General features: G+C 49.8%; 1 protein-coding gene across 2 annotated transcripts in view; it reads left to right on the top strand.

Moving 5' to 3' along the window:
- The window catches only part of CORO2A (coronin 2A), a 98,164-nt gene that overhangs the window by 64,458 nt on the left and 15,413 nt on the right, over nucleotides 1–18,293 (top strand). For both annotated transcript variants that reach the window (XM_034774693.1, XM_034774692.1), the window contains exons 4-5: nucleotides 8,517–8,666; nucleotides 11,876–12,055. In XM_034774693.1, coding sequence (XP_034630584.1) covers nucleotides 8,517–8,666; nucleotides 11,876–12,055 — 330 coding nt within the window. The remainder of the gene's footprint in view (nucleotides 1–8,516; nucleotides 8,667–11,875; nucleotides 12,056–18,293) is intronic.

Below are 18,293 nucleotides of genomic sequence, written 5' to 3'. Positions count from 1 at the left end.
CCACTGGATGCTGCAAGCTTATATGAGTTTATTAATTTACCAAAGAAATTGATATGTACCAGGCTTGTTATCCCAAGGGGAGTCTGACACGCTTCAAACCAAACGCACTGCTTCAGGTAGAACAAACAAACAGATTTAGTAACTATAAAGAGATTTTAAGTGATTATAACTCAAAGCCTAATAAGTTGGATTTGGTCAAATGAAATAAAAGCAAAACACTTTCTAAGCTGATCTTAACACTTTCAATGTCCTTACAAACTTAGATGCTTCTCACCACAGGCTGCCTGGTTGCTCTTCAGCCAGGCTCTCCCCTTTGATCAGCTCTTCAGTCGCGTGGTGGTGACGCCTGTAGATGGAGGTGGGAGAGAGAGAGAGAGAGTGAGTGAGTGTGTGTGTGCATGGCAAACATCTCTCCTTTTTATCATGTTCTTTCCTCCCTCTTGGCTTTGCCGCTGCCCTTCCCCCCCCCCCCCGAGTCAGGTGAGCATTACCCAAAGGAAGAGGTGCGATTCACTCAAGAGTTCAATAGATCCTTTTGTTGCTGCCTAGGCCAGCATCCTTTGTTCCTGTGAGGCTGGGCTGGGTTTGTCCCATACATGCCCTGATGAGGTGTGAACTGCCTCTCTGCTCTTGGAGAGTTTTTGTCTGGGTTTATTTTCACGAGGACACATTTTCAGCCTCATAACTATATACATGAAATTATAACCTATAACAGTACTGTAACAACAATTACTATAACATCCCTATAACAACAATGCTCAGTGCATCATGAGTCTTCCGAAGACACCCAACATGACAAACTTTGCATTGGATACCACATCATCGTTTTATAAAGAAACATGGGGGTGTAAGGTGTTCCCTGGAGATACAGAACGTCACACAGGTGCTTGGGGGCAATGCCCTTGGTTGTGGTGTGTTTGTGCCAAGTTGTTTTTTACTGAGAGTTTCAGCAGTGACAGTGTTCAGATATCCAGCTCTCCCACATACCAAAGAGGTGTGAAGTAATTAGAAATGCATTCGAATGGTATCTCTCTCACATTGGAGTTCAGGATTCCATAGTGTTTTCCTTCCTATCCCGCACTACCTAGTCCACGTTGTGATGGGTCTCTCCCTGCCAGCAGTCCAAGTGCTCAGCTTCCACTGCCACGGATGGCAGCTTTGCACAAAACCCAAAGCTGGATCTGAGCCTGAATGGATAACCAGGGAATATTAAATCCCTCCTCTGACATTTCAGCTTATGTCAAGTCTTCTATTTCATGGTTTTTCTAAAAGCTGTCTGGGAGGCCAATTTGAATGCATATAGCTCCAATTCATACTCCTGGGGGAATTCTGTGCCAAAATATTAAAAATTCTGCACACAACATTTTAAAATTCTGCATATTTTATTTGCCAAAATAACACTATATAATCACACTAGTTTCAGTTATTTTGTATTTATTTCAAAATACTGATCAGCAACTATGTCTGTAACAATACAGACACCAAAAAATCCTCCAGGAGTAGAGTGTTAAGGAAACCCCTATGACAACCCAGTTCCTATTTCTCCACCCCCTCCCCACCAGAGCCCAGCAGGGGGGCCAGACACCCCCTCCCCACCAGAGCCCAGCTGCAGGATGTCCCCCAGCCCAGACACCCAAACCCCCTGCCCCCCAGAACCCAGCTGCAGGCCCCCCTCAGCCCAGACACCTGCACCCCCTACCCACCAGAGCCCAGCTGTGGGGTACCCCCCAGCCCAGACACCCGCATCCCTCCCCCTCGAGCCCAGCTGCAGGGCACCGCCCAGCCCAGACACTCACACCTGCTCCCCACCAGAGCCCAGGATCCAGGAGAAACAGTCGGATGTTGGGTCCCAGGCTTGTACAGAGTTTCCTGCACATCCCCTCCCTCTTTCAGGGCATGCTGGGCACTGCAGCTGCCAGGAACCCTCCAGCTCCCTCCCCCCCACAGTGTCATCTATTTGGAAGTTGGGCTCTGTGGGTCCTGCAGCCCCCTAGTGGCAGCCAGCAGCTCTGCAGCCCATTTCTGTGGGAGGAAATGGAAATTCTGTGTACATAATTAATTTCTGCACAAATTCTGCATTGTGCAGTGGCATAGAATCCCCCCAGGAATAAATTCAGTGCCCACCGAAATAAATGGAATTAATTGGTTATTGGATCATCTCTGCAATGATTAGGCAATTTCTGTCACTGTGGCCTGCCTCTGTACTGCTGGTGAAGAGCAGAACCATAAGAGTTCGTGGTCAATTTTACAAGTTTGCTGAGGTGCCAGTTAGATTTTAAAGCTGAAATCTAATAAGCTAGATTGCCCATTGGATAAACATTATAGCCAATATTAGAATGGAACCGAATATGATAAGGCCTTTTTATTGAGTCCAGGGATCATTAGCTTACCAATTTAATGCTAGGTTTTTTTCAGGTCAACTTTTAACTTGAACAATTTTTAAAATCAGGACACTTGCTTATTCTTAACCAATCAACAATTTATAATTCCGCCAGAACCACATCAATATACAATCAACAGTTCACCAATCAAGTGTAGACAAAACCAATGTTCTAGTTATGAACTGCATGCAGCAATACAGTCTAACACAGTGGTTTTCAAACTTCTTTTCTTGTGACCCAGTTGAAGAAAATTATTGATGCCCTGCGACCCAATGGAGCTGGGGATGAGGAGTTTTGGGTGTGGGAGGGACTCGGGGCTGGGGCAGAGGGTTTTGGTGCGAGGGCTGCGGGGTGGGGCAGGGGGGTCAGGACTCTGGGCTGGAGGTGCAGGCTCTGGGATGGTGCTGGGGATGAGGGGTTTGGGGCACCGGAAGGGGCTCCAGGTTTGGGGGGGCTCAGGGGTGGGGATAGGGGTGCAGGGTTGGGGCACAGGCTTACCTCGGGTGGCTCCCGGTCAGCAGTGCAGCGGGGGTGCTAAGGCAGGCTAGTCCCCATCTGTTCTGACACAGCGCTGTGCCCCGGAAGCGGCCAGCAGCAGGTCCGGATTCTAGGTGGTGCACAAGCGGCTTTGTGCGGCTCTTGCCCGCAGGCACCGCCCCCTCCCCAGTGCGGAGGAGGTGCTCAGGAAGGGGGCAGCACATGGAGCCCTGTAGCCCCCCCCGCCTAGGAGCCGGACCTGCTGCTGGCTGCTTCCAGGGCACAGCGCGGTGTGAGAACAGGTAGGGACTAACCTGCCTTAGCCGGGCAGCACCGTCGACGAGACTTTTAGCGGCCCAGTCGGCGGTGCTGACCAGAGTCGCCGTGACCCAGTACTAGGTCGCGACCCGCAGTTTGAAAACCGCTGGTCTAACAAGCAGCTGTCAAAGACTGAAGTTGAGGCTCAGAGGTTACGCTAAGGAACAATGGAAATCACCAAGCTTTCTTATGTTTACTTATGATAATCAGTTCTTTAGTACCCAACACATTTATCACCTTCCCAGTGTTTCTCCAAGCAATAAGGACATACTTGTCTTAAAGACACTTAAGAATGTGGTTACCTGCTATTGGAAGGGATTGGTCCATAAGAGAATCTCTGATTATGCAGCCAAAGATCACATTAGCACTTTTGGCCACAGCATCTCATGGATCTCATGTTCAGCTGATCACCCACCACCCCGCTCACATATTTTGTCAGAGTCACTGCCTGAAACAAGCTGGCTGAGGAGCTTGCTGGATCGTTAATGTTGATTATCAATAATTCTCGGAGCATTGGGGAAATTCCAGAAGACTGGAAGAAAATGAATATTTGCCAGTGTGATGGGGTTGGGACTCACCACTGCAGCACCTCCTGCTGGCACGCCTGGGAATTAGCTCTGTCCTCTGCAGGGCACACTCTGCCGCTGGTGTCCCGTCCATCGTCTGCTCCCCTGTTGGTGTCCGGACCCACGTTGCTCCCTGCTCGGCAGCATCCTCTTCAGGACACTGCCCTCCAGCAGTGCCCACCGCTCTGGTCGCACCCCCTTCCAGGGGTCTGGTGTTATCAGCAGTCCTCCGTCTGTACCTGTTCTAGTGGCTGGCTGCAGCCTCACAGTCTAGCCCCTTTGTCACAGGGGCCAGCCACAGTCTGTATCAGGCCCATGCTGCTCCTCAGCCAGGCATAGTACAAGGGGGAGGGGAGGACCCAGGCCCACCTGCTACTCTGGGTCCCGACCCAGGGACCCTCTAGCGGCAGCCTCCCTGCCCTCCTTCTCTCCCTTGTCAGACTTTGTCCCTGGGCCGCTTCGCCTTTGGCCCTGTGCCCCCGCTCGGCCCTTTGTAGGGAGGTCTGCGGTTTTCCTTGGCTGGAGCTCCCCAGCTCCTTCTGCCCTTCCCCAGCACTGCTCTGTCTAAGGTGCTATCTTTCAGCCAAGGAGCCAGTTCTCCTCCCTTGGCAGCCAGGGAGAGACTCCCTTTCCTCCTCCTAGGCAGCCTTTATATAGGGTCTAACCCGGCCCTGATTGGCTCCTAGCAGGCCTCTCTTGATTGGCTGCTGGCCTGCGCAGCCTCAAAGGCTTGTTCCAGCTTTTTTCTCAGGGGGTGGGGCACCACCCCACCACAGCCTATTTTTTAAAATGGTAAATGGGGTGACCTGGATGTGACACTTTGTACCTCAAAGTAGCACCCTGGAACCCCAATATTCACCACTGTGGAATAATTATGATATGCTTGGTATAACGTATACCTTCTGAGGTATCATTTTAAAAGTCTTGATTTGTTGATTATTAACATTCTGTTGGATTGTATGTACTATCATTGTTATGAAGTGTTGCTATATGTGTTACTGAAATATGCTGTGTGGTTGGGAATGCCCACAGCGAGTCAATCAACAAAGGAGGGCCAGACAGTGGTGATGACCCATCAAGAAAAGAATACACTATCCCAGAGGCTCTATAGGGAAGGCACATACACAATGGAGACTGCTTGACCAATGTGGATTTCCTGACCCCCACGTACCAGTAGGATCTTTCTAGCATCTGGAAGAAGGTATAAAAAGAGAGACCAAGACAGGGTCTCATCACATGACCTTGTAGAGTCATAGCAGCCATTACTTGGAGGCTGTTTGTAGCATTTTCAGGAAGGCTCCCCGGGTGGGAGATAAGCTTCTCCTAAGGCCTGTCATTTTCTCCTAATGTCCCATTGCCCTGAATAGCCCTTCCCCACCCAGCTAGCTAGACTAAAAGCATCTTGTCTAGTGGGCATTACCCAGGTGTAACTACATTTGAAATACAGATACCTAGTCAATATTCATAACTTCAGATACAAAAACGATACATGCATACAAATAGGATAATAATATTCAGCAAATCATATCTTTTCCAATGACATCATTGATCACCTGTGTTTGGAGGAAGCTGATAATACTCGTTAAAAAAATGTGTTCATTAAATTTGTGATTGAACTCCTTGGGGGAGAATTGTACGTCTCCTGCTCCATGGTTTTACTCACATTCTGCCATATATTTCGTGTTATAGCAGTCTCGGATGACAACCCAGCACACGTTGTTCAATTTAAGAAGACTTTTTCACTGCAGATTTGACAAAATGCAAAGAAGGTACGAATATGGCATTCCTAAAGATAGCTACAGCCGTCGACCTAAGATTTAACAGTCTGAAGTGCCTTTCAAAATCTGAGAGGGATGAGGGTGGAACATGCTGTCAGAAGTCTTAACAGAGCAATGCTCTGATGTGGAAACTACAGAACCCAAACCACCAAAAAAGAAAATCAGTTCTGTTGGTGGCATCTGACTTAGAAGATGAAAATGTTCGTGCGTCGGTCCGCACTGCTTTGGACTATTATCGAGCAGAACTCGTCATCAGCATGTACGCATGTCTTCTGGAACGATGGTCGATGCATGAAGGTGCATATGAATGTTTAGCATATCTGACACATAAATACTTTGCAACGTCGACTACAACAGTGCCATGCAAACTCCTGGTTTCACTTTCAGGTGACATTGTAAATAAGAAGCAGGCAGCATTATTGTCCATAAATGTAAACAAACTTCTTTGTCTTAGTGATTGGCTGAACAAGAAGTAGGACTGAGTGGACTTGTAGGCACTAAAGTTTTACATTGTTTTATTTTTGAGTGCAGTTATGTAAAAAAATTCTACATTTGTAAGTTGCACTTTCATGATAGATTGCACTACAGTGCTTGTATGAGATGAATTGCAAAATATGATTTTTTCTTTTTTTACAGTGCAAATATTTGTAGTAAAAATAAGATAAAGTGAGCACTGTACACTTTGTATTCTGTTGTATTTGAAAATGTAGAAAACAGCCAAAAATATTTTAAAAAATAGTATTCTATTGTTGTTTAACCATGCAATTAAAACTGCTATTAATTACGACTATTTTTTAATCTTGCAATTAATTGTGATTAATTTTTTTAATTGTTTGATAGCCCTATTTAAAATCTGTCGTTCTCCAAGTTAATAAATCTTTTTTATATTTTACCTATAAGAGTATGTTTTGGCTGAAGCGGGGCTGGTGCATGCCCACTTTCCTCTGAAGAAGTGGCAAACTAGGTAATTTGAGCTTACACTGGCCAGGCTTCTGGATAATTACAGGCCTGTCAGGCTGACATCGGTTCCTGTCAAGATAATGGAGCAACTGATACGGGACTTGATTAATAAAGAATTAAAGGAGGGTAATGTAATTAATGAAAATCAACATGGGTTTATAGAAAATAGATTCCGTCAAACTAACTTAATATCTTGTTTTGATGAATGTACAGGTTTGATTGATAACAGTAATAGTTTTGACCTAGTATACTTAGACTTCTGTAAGGCATTTGACTTGCATGCTTTTTGCCACACAACATTTTGATGAAAAAACTAGAATGATGTACAACTAACAAGGCCACACATTAAATGAATTACAAATTGGCTAACTGGTAGATCACAAAATGTAACTGGGGAATTGTCATTGAGTGGGCATGTTTCCAGTGGGGTCCCATGGGGATCAGTTCTTGGCCCTATGTTATTTAAGATTTTTGTCAATGAACCTGGAGGAAAAAATAAAATCATCACTGATAAAGTTTGCAGGTGACACAGAAACTGGGGGTGTGGTGAATAATGAAGAAGACAGGTCACTGATACAGAGCAATCTGACTCACTTGGTAACGGGGCGTAAGTAGATAATATGAATTTTAATAAGGCTAAATGTAAATGTATGCATCTAGGAACAAAGAATGCAGGCCATACTTACAGGATGGGGGACTCTATCCTGGGAAGCAGTGACTCTGAAAAAGATTTGGGGGTTATAACTGATAATCAGCCAAACATGAGCTCCCAGCTTGATGCTGTGGCAAAAAGAGCTAATGCAATCTTGGGAGGAAAAAAGGGGCAATCTTGAGTAGGAGTAGATTCAAGAAGGATGTTGATAAATTGAAGAGGGTTCAGAGAAGAGTGATAAGAATGATTAAAAGATTAGAAAGAGACAAGGTGGGTGAGGTAATATTTTTTTATTGAACCGTCTTCTGTTGGTGAGAGAGAGAACTTTCGAGCTACACAGAGCCCTTCTTCAGGTCTGTTTAAGCTTGAAAGCTTGTCCCTGTCACCAACAGAAGACAGTCCAATAAAAGGTATTACCTGACTCACCTTATCTCGCTAATATCCTGGAACCAGCACAGCTACCATAACACTGCCTTATAATGGGAGAGTCAAGAAGCTCAATCTATTTAGCTTAACAAAGAGACGGTTAAAGGATGACTTGTTTACCATCTGTAAGTACCTACGTGGAGAACATCTATTTAATAACAGGTTCTTCAAACTAGCATAGAAAGGTCTAACACAATCCAATGGCTAGAACTTGAAACTAGACAAATTCAGACCAGAAAGAAGCATGCATTTTTAACAGTGAGCATAATTGACCACTGGAACAATGGTCAGTGGTGGATTCTCCATCAATGACAATTTTTAAAATCAAGATTGGATGTTTTTTCTTTCTGCTTTAGGAATTATTTTGGGGAAGTTCCCTGGACTGTATTGTAGTCAGACTTGATGATCACAATGGTCCCTTCTGGCCTTGGAATCGATGACTAAGAGAGTTGGAAGGCTCATCCATGAGTAAATTATAGGAGTCTTTGGTTTGAGAAACTAACAATAGTTGGAAAATTCTTTATCAAGCATCAGAGAGCTTTCCTTTCCTGGGAATTGTGCGTCTTAAGCTTTAGTTTAATTATGCTCCCCAGACAAATGTCTCACTTTTGGAATCAAGCTATGGACTCTCATTGCTTTTAGCTCTGAGAGGAAGCAAAGGTTTGGAATATGCATAAAGGTAATAGAAGAGTCATATAATTTAGTTTATGTTCTCCCCAGATAGATAAAAGGGCAGAAAGAGAGAAGCTGTTAAGAACATATTTTCAAGGCATATTTTAATGTCTGCACATCTCACAGTGGCAATATCATTATGTGCCTGCAAGTCAATAGGCTGCTCCTCATGTCTATCCTTTGAGACTAATCCACAGCTGGCTGCGCTGACAGTGTACTTGGCCTGGATCTTAGTGATAGGATGTCTCACTGCAGAATAAAGACTCTGCTGCTATTTGCTGTTTAGGTGAAAATCTGGGACATCCCCAAACATTTACTAACAAGGAACATCACCAGTGCAAGGAAGGAGCTTCTGGGTCATGCTCGAAGGGTGGGACTCATTGAATGGCATCCTACGGCCAGCAACATTCTCTTCAGTACTGGTTATGATTATAAGGTGAGTCAGCTTTGCCCTTCTCTCCAACCTGATGCAGATGCTGTGGGGTGGGATGTGTGGCCCAGGCCCAGGGGAGGGACCCAGAGGGTGCATCTGCAGGGAGAGGTTGCCCATACTTGCTTTGTTTCTTCACAATCAGTTTTGTTTGTACTCCTACATGTAGTTGCTTTCTGTAACAGGTCATTTAAGTTGTATGAGGAGAATCCTCCTGGAGCCAGCACTGTGTGGGTCACCCCCACCTGGGGCAGAGGACGTAGAGTCTGGGTTTGTACAGACACCTATGCTGCTGGTCCTGGTTGCAGGGGCAAAAGCTGGGGTTCCCCAAGCAGAGTGGGCTCACCCCAGCCCTCTCGGGGTGAGGGAGTAGTCTGGCTCTTGGGCATTCCAGTCAGTCTCTCTAGAGAGAGCAGGGCAGGCAGGGAAATGTTTCCCCCAGGACAGCCATGTTGTAGTTGTTATCTGGGGCAAAGCATGCTGGGAAATAGGGGTGTATATAAACACTAGCTTTTCAAGCGATGGAGAGACTGGGAGGCAGGCAGACTGCATAGAAGGTCTGGTGTAGGGCAGAGAATGGAAATTCCAAGTCATGGCAGATTTCAAGATTTTGAAATTTGTTTTCATTTCAATTAAGAACAAAACCTGGAAGATTTGAAATTTTTCACAAAAGAAAATTCAGAAAAAAATGTTTTCAGATTTATCAAAACATTTTGTGTCAATTTTAACTTTTTTATTTATATTCTAATATAACACAATATAATTGTCACATCATTATATTTCAGCATGGTAGCCGTGTTAGTCTGTATCAGCAAAAACAACAAGGAGTCCTTGTGGCACCTTAGAGACTAACAAATTTATTTGGGCATAAGCTTTCGTGGGCTAGAACCCACTTCATCGGATGCATGGAGTGGAAAATACAGTAGGAAGATGAAGTAGGTTTTAGCCCACAAAAGCTTATGCCCAAATAAATTTTAGTCTATAAGGTGCCACAAGGACTCCTCGTTGTTTTCACCGTTATATTGTTGAGAAAGGAAAATGGAAATGTTTCATTCTGAAGATGTCAAAACAGGACATTGCAATATCATCTGAACTTTTTTCCTCTTTTTTTTCTCCAAACCAAAACTTTTGGCTAAATCAACCCAGTTTTGCAAAGTGTTTTGATATCGATAGAACACAGTCCTGTCTGAGTTCCTCTGGCAGCCCTAAAGTGAACCCACTTTTTGTGTTCTGGGTGCTGCTCTGTGTGCTTTTGAGTAGAGGTGGCTTTGATGTGGTTTGTGTAACCTGTGGGACTGCAGGCCCTGGCTGGAGTTTTAATTAGCTACCCTGGGGAAAGGGACATGGGTACAAACGCCAAAAAGGAGCCTTTTGAACATTCACGACTTTCAGTGACCCTCTCTTTCTCTAAGGTCTGTCCACAGTGCAGTCAGAGAGTTGACATATCCCCATGGGCGACAGGCACGAGGCTTCCACATTTGGGGAAGCCGGCCTGAGTGCCGGAAGCTCACTGGTGCCTGGACCGTGGCACCCCCCTTGCTCCACTTGAAGCCCCTCCCCCACTCGGCCTCCTCCCCTGAGGCCCCGCTCCACCCCAGGCCCTGTTCCCACTCAGTCCCCTCCCGCAAGGCCCTCCTGCCTGCCGCTCGCCTAGTCCCTCTCCATCACCCCCTGTTCCCTGAGGCCCCTGCCAAGTCCATCCAACCCTCCCGAGATTCCACCCCCCATCAAATCCATCCTCCCGAGACCCCACTGCTTGCTGAGTCCCTCCACTCACTCCACCCCACCACCTGCCGAGTCCCTCCACCCACTCCCCATGGCCTCCTCGTTTGCCGCTCGCCTAGTTCCTTCTCTTCACCCCGTCACCTGAGGCCTCCACCACCCGCCAATTCCATCCACACCCCCTCCGAGACCCCACTGCCCGCTCAGTACCCCATCTTCCCTCAGAGACCCCACCACCATCCACTGCCCATTGAGTCCCTCCACCCCCCTCCTCCAAGACCCCACCACCTGCCAAGTCCCTCCACCCCCTCCGCCGTGGCCCCACTGCTCGCCTAGTCCCTCCATCCCCCGCCCCCCGAGACTCCACCACAAGCTGCTCAGGAGGAGAGGAGGGACTCGGCAAGCAGTGGGTGGGGGAGGGAGGGTGGAGGAGAGGAGGGAGTTGGGACTTGACAAGTTGGGGGGGCCATATGGGGGGTGGAGGAGGGGAGAGAGCAAGTGGCAGGGGTCTTTTGGGGGAGGAGAGGAGGGACTCAGCGAGAAGCTGCAAGCGACGGGGGCCTGGGGGGAGGGACGGAGCAGGGACAGGAAGAGGTGGAGCATGGGTGAGGCCACCACAGCCCAGGCATCCGTGCACTCAAAGGCGGCAGGTTGGCAGCTGCGCTGGGAGGCTTACCCTTCCCTGGCCTACTATACCTGCCGCTAGGCATCCCCAAGCTAGTGTTGATCTAGGGAATGTGAGCACCAGTAGGTGTGAAGCCACAGCAGCATGGGCTAGCTGCTCAAGTACAAGTCCTGGGCGGGCTTGTTCAGCCTGCATTGCTATGGCATTGCAGCCGTAAGTACTCGCACTAGCTCCATCAAAACTAGGGGGGGGGCATGTCTCCAGGAGCTGCAGTCACCCCTCTGATTGCAGTGCAGGAGACCCTAACGGAGTCACAACCCGCATAACATTCACTTCCCCATCGTCTAGTTGTAGGTTTAGTTTAGTTAATGTTAATGTAAATGGCTGCTGTTCATTCTACCTGTTTTCCCCTGAAACAATTTCCCCGTGCAATAAAAAGTCCCCTGGGAATGAGAATGTCAGCTCTCTGAGGCAGACTGCTGTAAGGCACTAAGCAGGCCATAGACAAACAATTTGTGATCATAATAATTATATGGGTAAAGAAGGGTGTGAGTTCACTAGAGGACATTGTTCCAGAACTTCACTCCCATCTCTCCAGGGGAGCAGCCATTTCATAGAATATCAGGATTGGAAGGGACCTCAGGAGGTCATTTAATCCAACCCCCTGCTCAAAGCAGGGCCAATCCCCAGACAGATTTTTGTCTAAATGTTCCCCTCAAGCATTGAACTCATAACCCTGGGTTTAGCAGGCCAATGCTCAAACCACTGAGCTATCGCTCCCCCCATTTTGTGTGCAGTGTTGTACTTGCTGACTGTCAAATAGGCTGGTTTGAGGGAAAGGTGCTGAAAATTTGTTTCTTTGCCTCAGATAATGATCTGGAACCTCGACACAAAGGAGCCCGTAATTCAAAATCCGGTGAAGACAATCAGCTGTCACAGGGACGTGATCCTCTCCATGTCATTCAACACAGATGGCAGCCTGCTAGCCACTGCCTGCCGGGACAGGAAAATACGACTCGTTGACCCACGGTCAGGAGCAATCCTACAGGTATACAGGGTTAAATAGCTTGATCCACAGTGCGTCTGACTGTAAGAGCTCTTTCTTCTTCAAGTGTTTGTTCATATCGATTCCAATCAGGTGTGTGCGCGCGCACGCACACAATGGCCAGAAGATTTTTCCCATAGTACCATTGGTCAGGTCAGTCCGGGTGCCCCCTGGAGTCGCGCCTTCATGGCGCTCAATTTAGAGCCCAGCCGACCCGCCACCTGTTCAGTTCCTTCTTACCACCAGTGACAGTACGCTGGAACTTCCTGTAGCTCTGGCTTTAGCAAGCGTGTTCAACTCCAGTTGTTTGTACATAGTTAGTTTATCTTAGTAGTTAGTGATTAGAGTTATTGTGGGGTCCCCATCCCCCTTCTGACTCCCCGGAGCCATGGTATGCCGCAGTCCCTGGGGTTTAAAAACAGTGTGGTCTGAGTGAAGCTCATGCCAAAGAGCGATCCACACTCCTCGTGTTTACGGTGCCTAGGGGAGGGTCACCAAAAGGATCACTGTAAGATCTGCCGCGAGTTCCACCCTAGAACTCTTAAAGAAAGGGAGCAGCGGCTAAAAGTGATCCTCATGGAGGCAGCTCTACACCCCCATTCGGACCTGGGCTCCTAACACTTCCTTGTCGATATGGAGCGCTCCGGCGCCATCGAGTTCGGTGCCGAGAAAGGACTGGTCCCGGGACGCTCGGCACAAGCACGGCATTTCCCGAGGCCCAGTAGAGAGCAGGCACCGGTCTCACTCGCCGGTGTCTCAGAAGAAAACGAAGCCAGACAGTCAGTCACCCCCTGCTAAATCTAAGGAAGTGAGACCCCAGGCGGGCTACAGCTCGAGATCCCCCGTTAGGGCCGCGTCATCTCCTGCCCAGCTGAGGCAGTTGAGTCCAGGCCCTCCACGTTCACAGGTCCCTATGGGCCAGCAGCTGCCACTTCCTTCAATGCTGGAAGCTTTCGAAGCTGCTTGGGAACTGCTGCACCTTACGGCGCCGTTTTCACCCCCCCTAGGAGGGAGGAACCTACGGTGCTGGTGGTCCCACCCCGCCCCCAGGTGCAGTCAAGAGGGAAGCTGGCAATGATGTCCAGGCATTCCCCATCTCCATGTCCTTCAACATCAGCCCACTTGGACAGAAAGCCTAGTCGCACCCAAAGCTCTCAACGCTCGATGCACTGAAGCTCGGTTCCTCTGTGGTCTTCAGTCTTGGAGACCTTGGAGTCAGAGTCTGACTCCCACTGCTCCAGAGGAGCAGGAGCCGACGATTGAGGTCAAGGCAAGAGAGGCGAGAGCTCCAGGCGTGGCCACCTCAGTGGCAGAATCCACTGGGCCATTCTGGACCCCCTGGGCCTTTCACCAGAGCCAGGGAGGGATCCAAGGGCACTGCTTCGCAGCATCTTCGGTGGCCTCAGCCACATTCGTCCCGCCATCAACCACGCAGCTCGCCTCGGCGCCTACCCACATGTTGATGCCTTCAACTGCGACATCATCACCGGCCTCGGCACTGGCAACTCTTCGGACCTCAGCGACGACTGCTGCTCCGGTGACGACAGCATTTTTGGCATCGATGATGACCTCGGCACGAACAGCAGCACAGACAACGGCCCCGCCACCTTCATTGGCTCAGGCAGCTGGTTCAGCACCGGTTTCACCGGCGGCACCATCAGTGTCTCCGGTTCCCGTACCAATGCTGAGTTCGGTGTTGACTGCTCCAGCGCTGACAAGTGCTCCATTGCACTGACGTTCCCCTGAGAGTCGCGGGACCCCTTGGGAGCTGATGGCAGGGAGCATCTGCTGCTTATAGGGGTTTCCTCTTCATCGTCTCCGGACGAGGCATTGGCAGGCACAGCCATAGCCCCGGCGCTTGAGGACAACAGGGTGCTACAACAGTTGCTGCGAAGGTTGCTCAGGGTCTGGGCATTAAGGCTGAAGAAGTGGTCGAGGAGGCTGATCTCATGGTGGATACCCTTGCCCTCTCAGGTCCTTCTCCTATTGCCCTACCACTTATTAAAACTATTGTGGACACCACCAAGACCCTGTGGCAGACTCCATCTTCCTTGCCGCCCACTGCCAAGTGCAACGAGAGGCATTATTTCGTGCCCTCCAAGGGGTACGAATATTTGTACTCCCACCCACCTCCCGGCTCGCTTGACATGGCTGCTGCTAATTAGCATGAGCGGCAGGGTTTCCAGGGGCCTCCCCTAAAAACAGGGAGGCTAAGCAACTCGACCTTTTCAGGAGAAAGTTCTACTCTCCAGGGGGTCTGAAGCTCTGTATCTTGAACCAACAGGCGATCATCAGCAGGTACTCTTATAACAGCTGTGCAGCAATGAGCAAATTTGAGGAGCTCCTTCCTTCAGACTCCTGAGTTGAGTTCTCGGCCGTGGTGGAGGAGGGAAAGCCAGTCTCCTGGGTTCCCTCCAGGTATGATGCTGCCACTAGGGTCATGGCTACTGGGGTGCCCATGAGAAGGGGCTCCTGGTTCCAGGTCTCGGGGCTCCCTTATGAAGTCCAACAGACCATTGAGGACTTCCCATTTGAGGGTGTGACTCTTTTCTCTGAAAAGACAGACAAGAGGCTGCACAGCCTGAAAGACTCACGAGCCACCCTCAGGGCCTGCACACTCCCGCCACACTTTAGGTCGCAACCTCCTCCGAGGTTCTATCAGCAGAACTGCCAGGATGGTTCTCGGAGGAGGAACAGGAGTGTCAGGAAAAGACAACACCCATCCTTAGGCCAGGGCTCTGGCCAATCCAAACCACCTTCTGGCCCGAAACCAGCCTTTTGAAGGTGCGGTCAAGGATGGCGCACCAGATCCCCAACTGGATCCACCCCGCCTTACCTTCTTGTCCTGACTGTCCCCTTTCTACTGCGCATGGTCCTGTATCACCTCGGACTGTTGGGTGCTCTGCACAGTAGAGAGGGGATACACCATCCAATTCTGTGCCCTTCCACCCTCCTTCCCTGACCCTCTTCAGGGACCCTTCTCACAAGCAGCTCCTATCCAGGAGATGCAGTTGCTCCTGTCTCTAGGGGCAGTGGAGGAGGTTCCTCAGGAGCACAGGGGCGAGGGCTTTTATTCCAGGTATTTCCTAATACCAAAAGCCAAAGGCAGCCTCAAGCCTATCTTGGACCTGCGAGAACTCAACAAGTTTGTGAAGAAACTCAAGTTCCACGTGGTCTCTTTGGCCTTCATCATCCCCTCACTGGTATGCCACCCTCGACTTGAAGGACGCGTATTTTGATATCGTAATCACTCAGCCCCACAGGAAGTACCTCAGGTTTGCGGTCAATAGTACCCACTACCAATTTACTATCCGTCCATTCCGCCTGTCTTCACATGCATGGCAGTCATCGCCACGTTCTTGCGCAGGCACCAGGTACAGGTGTTTCCGTACCTCAACGACTGGCTGATCAGGGGCCCTCCGGGACCCAAGTGGAAGCTCAGGTCAGATTCATCAGAGCCACCTTCAACATCCTGGGTCTCCTTCTAAACGAAGCAAAATTGACTCTGTCCTCCGTCCAGAGGATAGAGTTTATAGGGGACTTGACCCAAGCCAGGGCATAGCTGCCAGAATCAAGGTTTCAGGCCCTGACCGATATCATTCCAGGCTTCAGACAGTTTCCCACCACCACAGCGATAAACTGCCTGAAGCTTCTCGGACACATGGCTGCCTGTACCTATGTGGTGCAGCATGCCAGGCTCAGGCTTCGACCTCTTCAGTTGTGGCTTGCGTCAGTGTATCACCCAGCCCAGGACAGCTTGGACAGGATTTTGACCCTGCGTTGTCGGTCCTCTCCTTCCTCCTGTGGGGGCCCGCCCCTTGGGGTATGCTCGGGGGGGGGGGGATAGTATGCTCCCCTTCGCCACTCCGCAGCCGTCTCTGTCGCTAGTGAAGGACGCATCAGACTTGGGCTGGGGAGCACATCTGGGAGACCGCAGGACTCAAGGCCTCTGGTCTCAGGAGGAACTAGGTCTCCACATCAATGTCAGAGAGCTGAAAGCAGTGCGCTTGGCATGCCAGACCTTCCAGGCATACTTAACGGGTCAATGTGTATCAGTCATGATGGACAATACAACAGCAATGTTCTACAGCAACAAACAGGGGGGTGCACACTCCTCTCCCCTGTGCCAGGAAGTCCTGATGCTGTGGGACTTCTGTGTAGAGCATTCAATACACCTGCAAGCGTTGTACCTCCCCAGGGACCACCTCAGCAGGTTGTTTCATGGCCATGAATGGTCCCTTCGCCCGGACTTGGCGATTTCAATCTGCCAGAGGTGGGGATTTCCCTAGATAGACCTATTCGCCATGTGACACAACAGGAAGTGCCAGCAGTTCTGCTCCTTCCAGAATCACAGCCCAGGCTCCAACGTGGATGCGTTCCTCCTCCCATGGGAAGGTTGTCTCCTATACGCCTTTCCACCCATACCACCCGTTCACAAGGTGCTCCTCAAGATCAGGAGGGAACCAGCTCAGGTTATATTGATAGCACCAGCCTGGCCTCACCAGCACTGGCACACGTCTCTCCTAGACATGTCCGTGGGAGCCCCGATCACCCTGCTGCTCTTCGCAGACCTTCTGACACAAGATCACGGTCGTCTTCAACATCTGAACCTCGAGTCACTTCACCTCATGGCATGGAAGCTCCATGGTTGAATCCAATGGAGCTTTCCTGTTCAGACCAGGTTAGACAGGTCCTCCTTGGCAGCAGAAAACCCTCTATGAGAGCCACATTCCTTGCCAAGTGGAAGAGATTTTCAACCTGGTCGGCGCAGTGTCATTCGTCCCCGACTCTAGCCTCAGTGCCACTCATTCTCACTCTAACATCTGAAGCAGGAGGGTCTCTTGTTGTCATCAATAAGGGTGCACTTAGCTGCCATCTCAGCCTTCCACCCAGGCGTGGAGGGCCGCTCTGTGTTTGCTAATCCTATGGTCAGCCAGTTCTTAAAAGGACTCGACAGGCTATACCCTAACGTGTGTCAGCATGTCGCTGCCTGGGACCTCAACCTGGTCTTTTCCAGGCTCATGGGACCCCCCTTTGAACCATTAGCGACATGCTTCCTGCTCTACCTCTCTTACAAGGTGAGGTTCCTGGAAGCGATAACCTTGGCCAGGAAGGGGGTCTGAGCTCAGGGCCTTGACATCAGACCCTCCCTACACTGAGTTCTATAAGGACAAGGTGCAGCTCAGACCTCACCCTGCTTTCCTCCTGAAGGTTGTGTCAACCAGGACATCTTTCTCATGGTGTTCTACCCTAAGCCACACTCCAGTGGCAGGGAGCAGAGACTCCACTCTCTGGATGTCTACAGGGCGCTGGCCTTTTACATCGAGAGAACGAAGCTGTTCAGAAAGTCGGTCCAGTTATTCATGTCAGTGGTGGACAGAATGAAAGGTCAGCCTGTGTCGTCACAACGCATTTAGTCATGGATAGCATCCTGTATTCATGAGTGCTACAACCTGGCAGGTGTTCCTGCACCTCTAATCACTGCACACTCCACCAGGGCGCAGGCTTCATCAACAGAGTTCCTGGCTCAAGTTCCCACTCAGAAAATCTGCAGAGCGATGACATGGTCCTCCATCCAAACCTTCACCACGCACTGTGTGATTACCCAGCAGGCCAGAGACGATGCGGCCTTCGGACGAGCAGTGCTTCAATCAGTGGAAGACTCCGACCCCACCACCTAAACTGGGGCTTGTGAGTCACCTGATTGGAATCGACATGAACAAGCACTCGAAGAATTAAAAACGGTTACTCACCTTCTCATAACTGTTGTTCTTCGAGGTGTGTTCATGTCCATTCCAATACCCACCCTCCTACACCTCTGTCGGAGTAGCCAGCAAGAAGGAACTGAGGGGGTGGCGCGTCGCCAGGGCTCTATATTGTGCGCCATGAGGGCGCGACTCCAGGGGGCGCCCAGACCGACCCGACGGACGCCGCTATTGGAAAAATCTTCCGGCTACCGCGCCCGTGCGCGCGCACACACTGATTGGAATAGACACGAACACCACATCTCGAAGAAAAACAGTTACGAGAAGGTGAGGAACCGTTTTTTCTCTTCTGCACTGATGTATTCCAGGTAGGGATGGCTGCATCTGTGGGCAGCATTGCACAAGGGGCGAGTGGAGGCAGGATCTGTGACTCAGGGCTGATGTGGTGCAGCAGATTCTGGAGCAGGTTATTCAGTGTGCTCTGGTAGAGGCCCAGTGTTCTAGAGTGGCCTGGCTAAACCCTCCAGCTAAACTGG

The sequence above is a fragment of the Trachemys scripta genome, chromosome 6, assembly GCF_013100865.1.
Source record: "Trachemys scripta elegans isolate TJP31775 chromosome 6, CAS_Tse_1.0, whole genome shotgun sequence".
In the NCBI taxonomy this organism is placed as follows: Eukaryota; Metazoa; Chordata; order Testudines; family Emydidae; genus Trachemys; species Trachemys scripta.
This window is presented reverse-complemented; position numbering and strand designations above follow the sequence as displayed.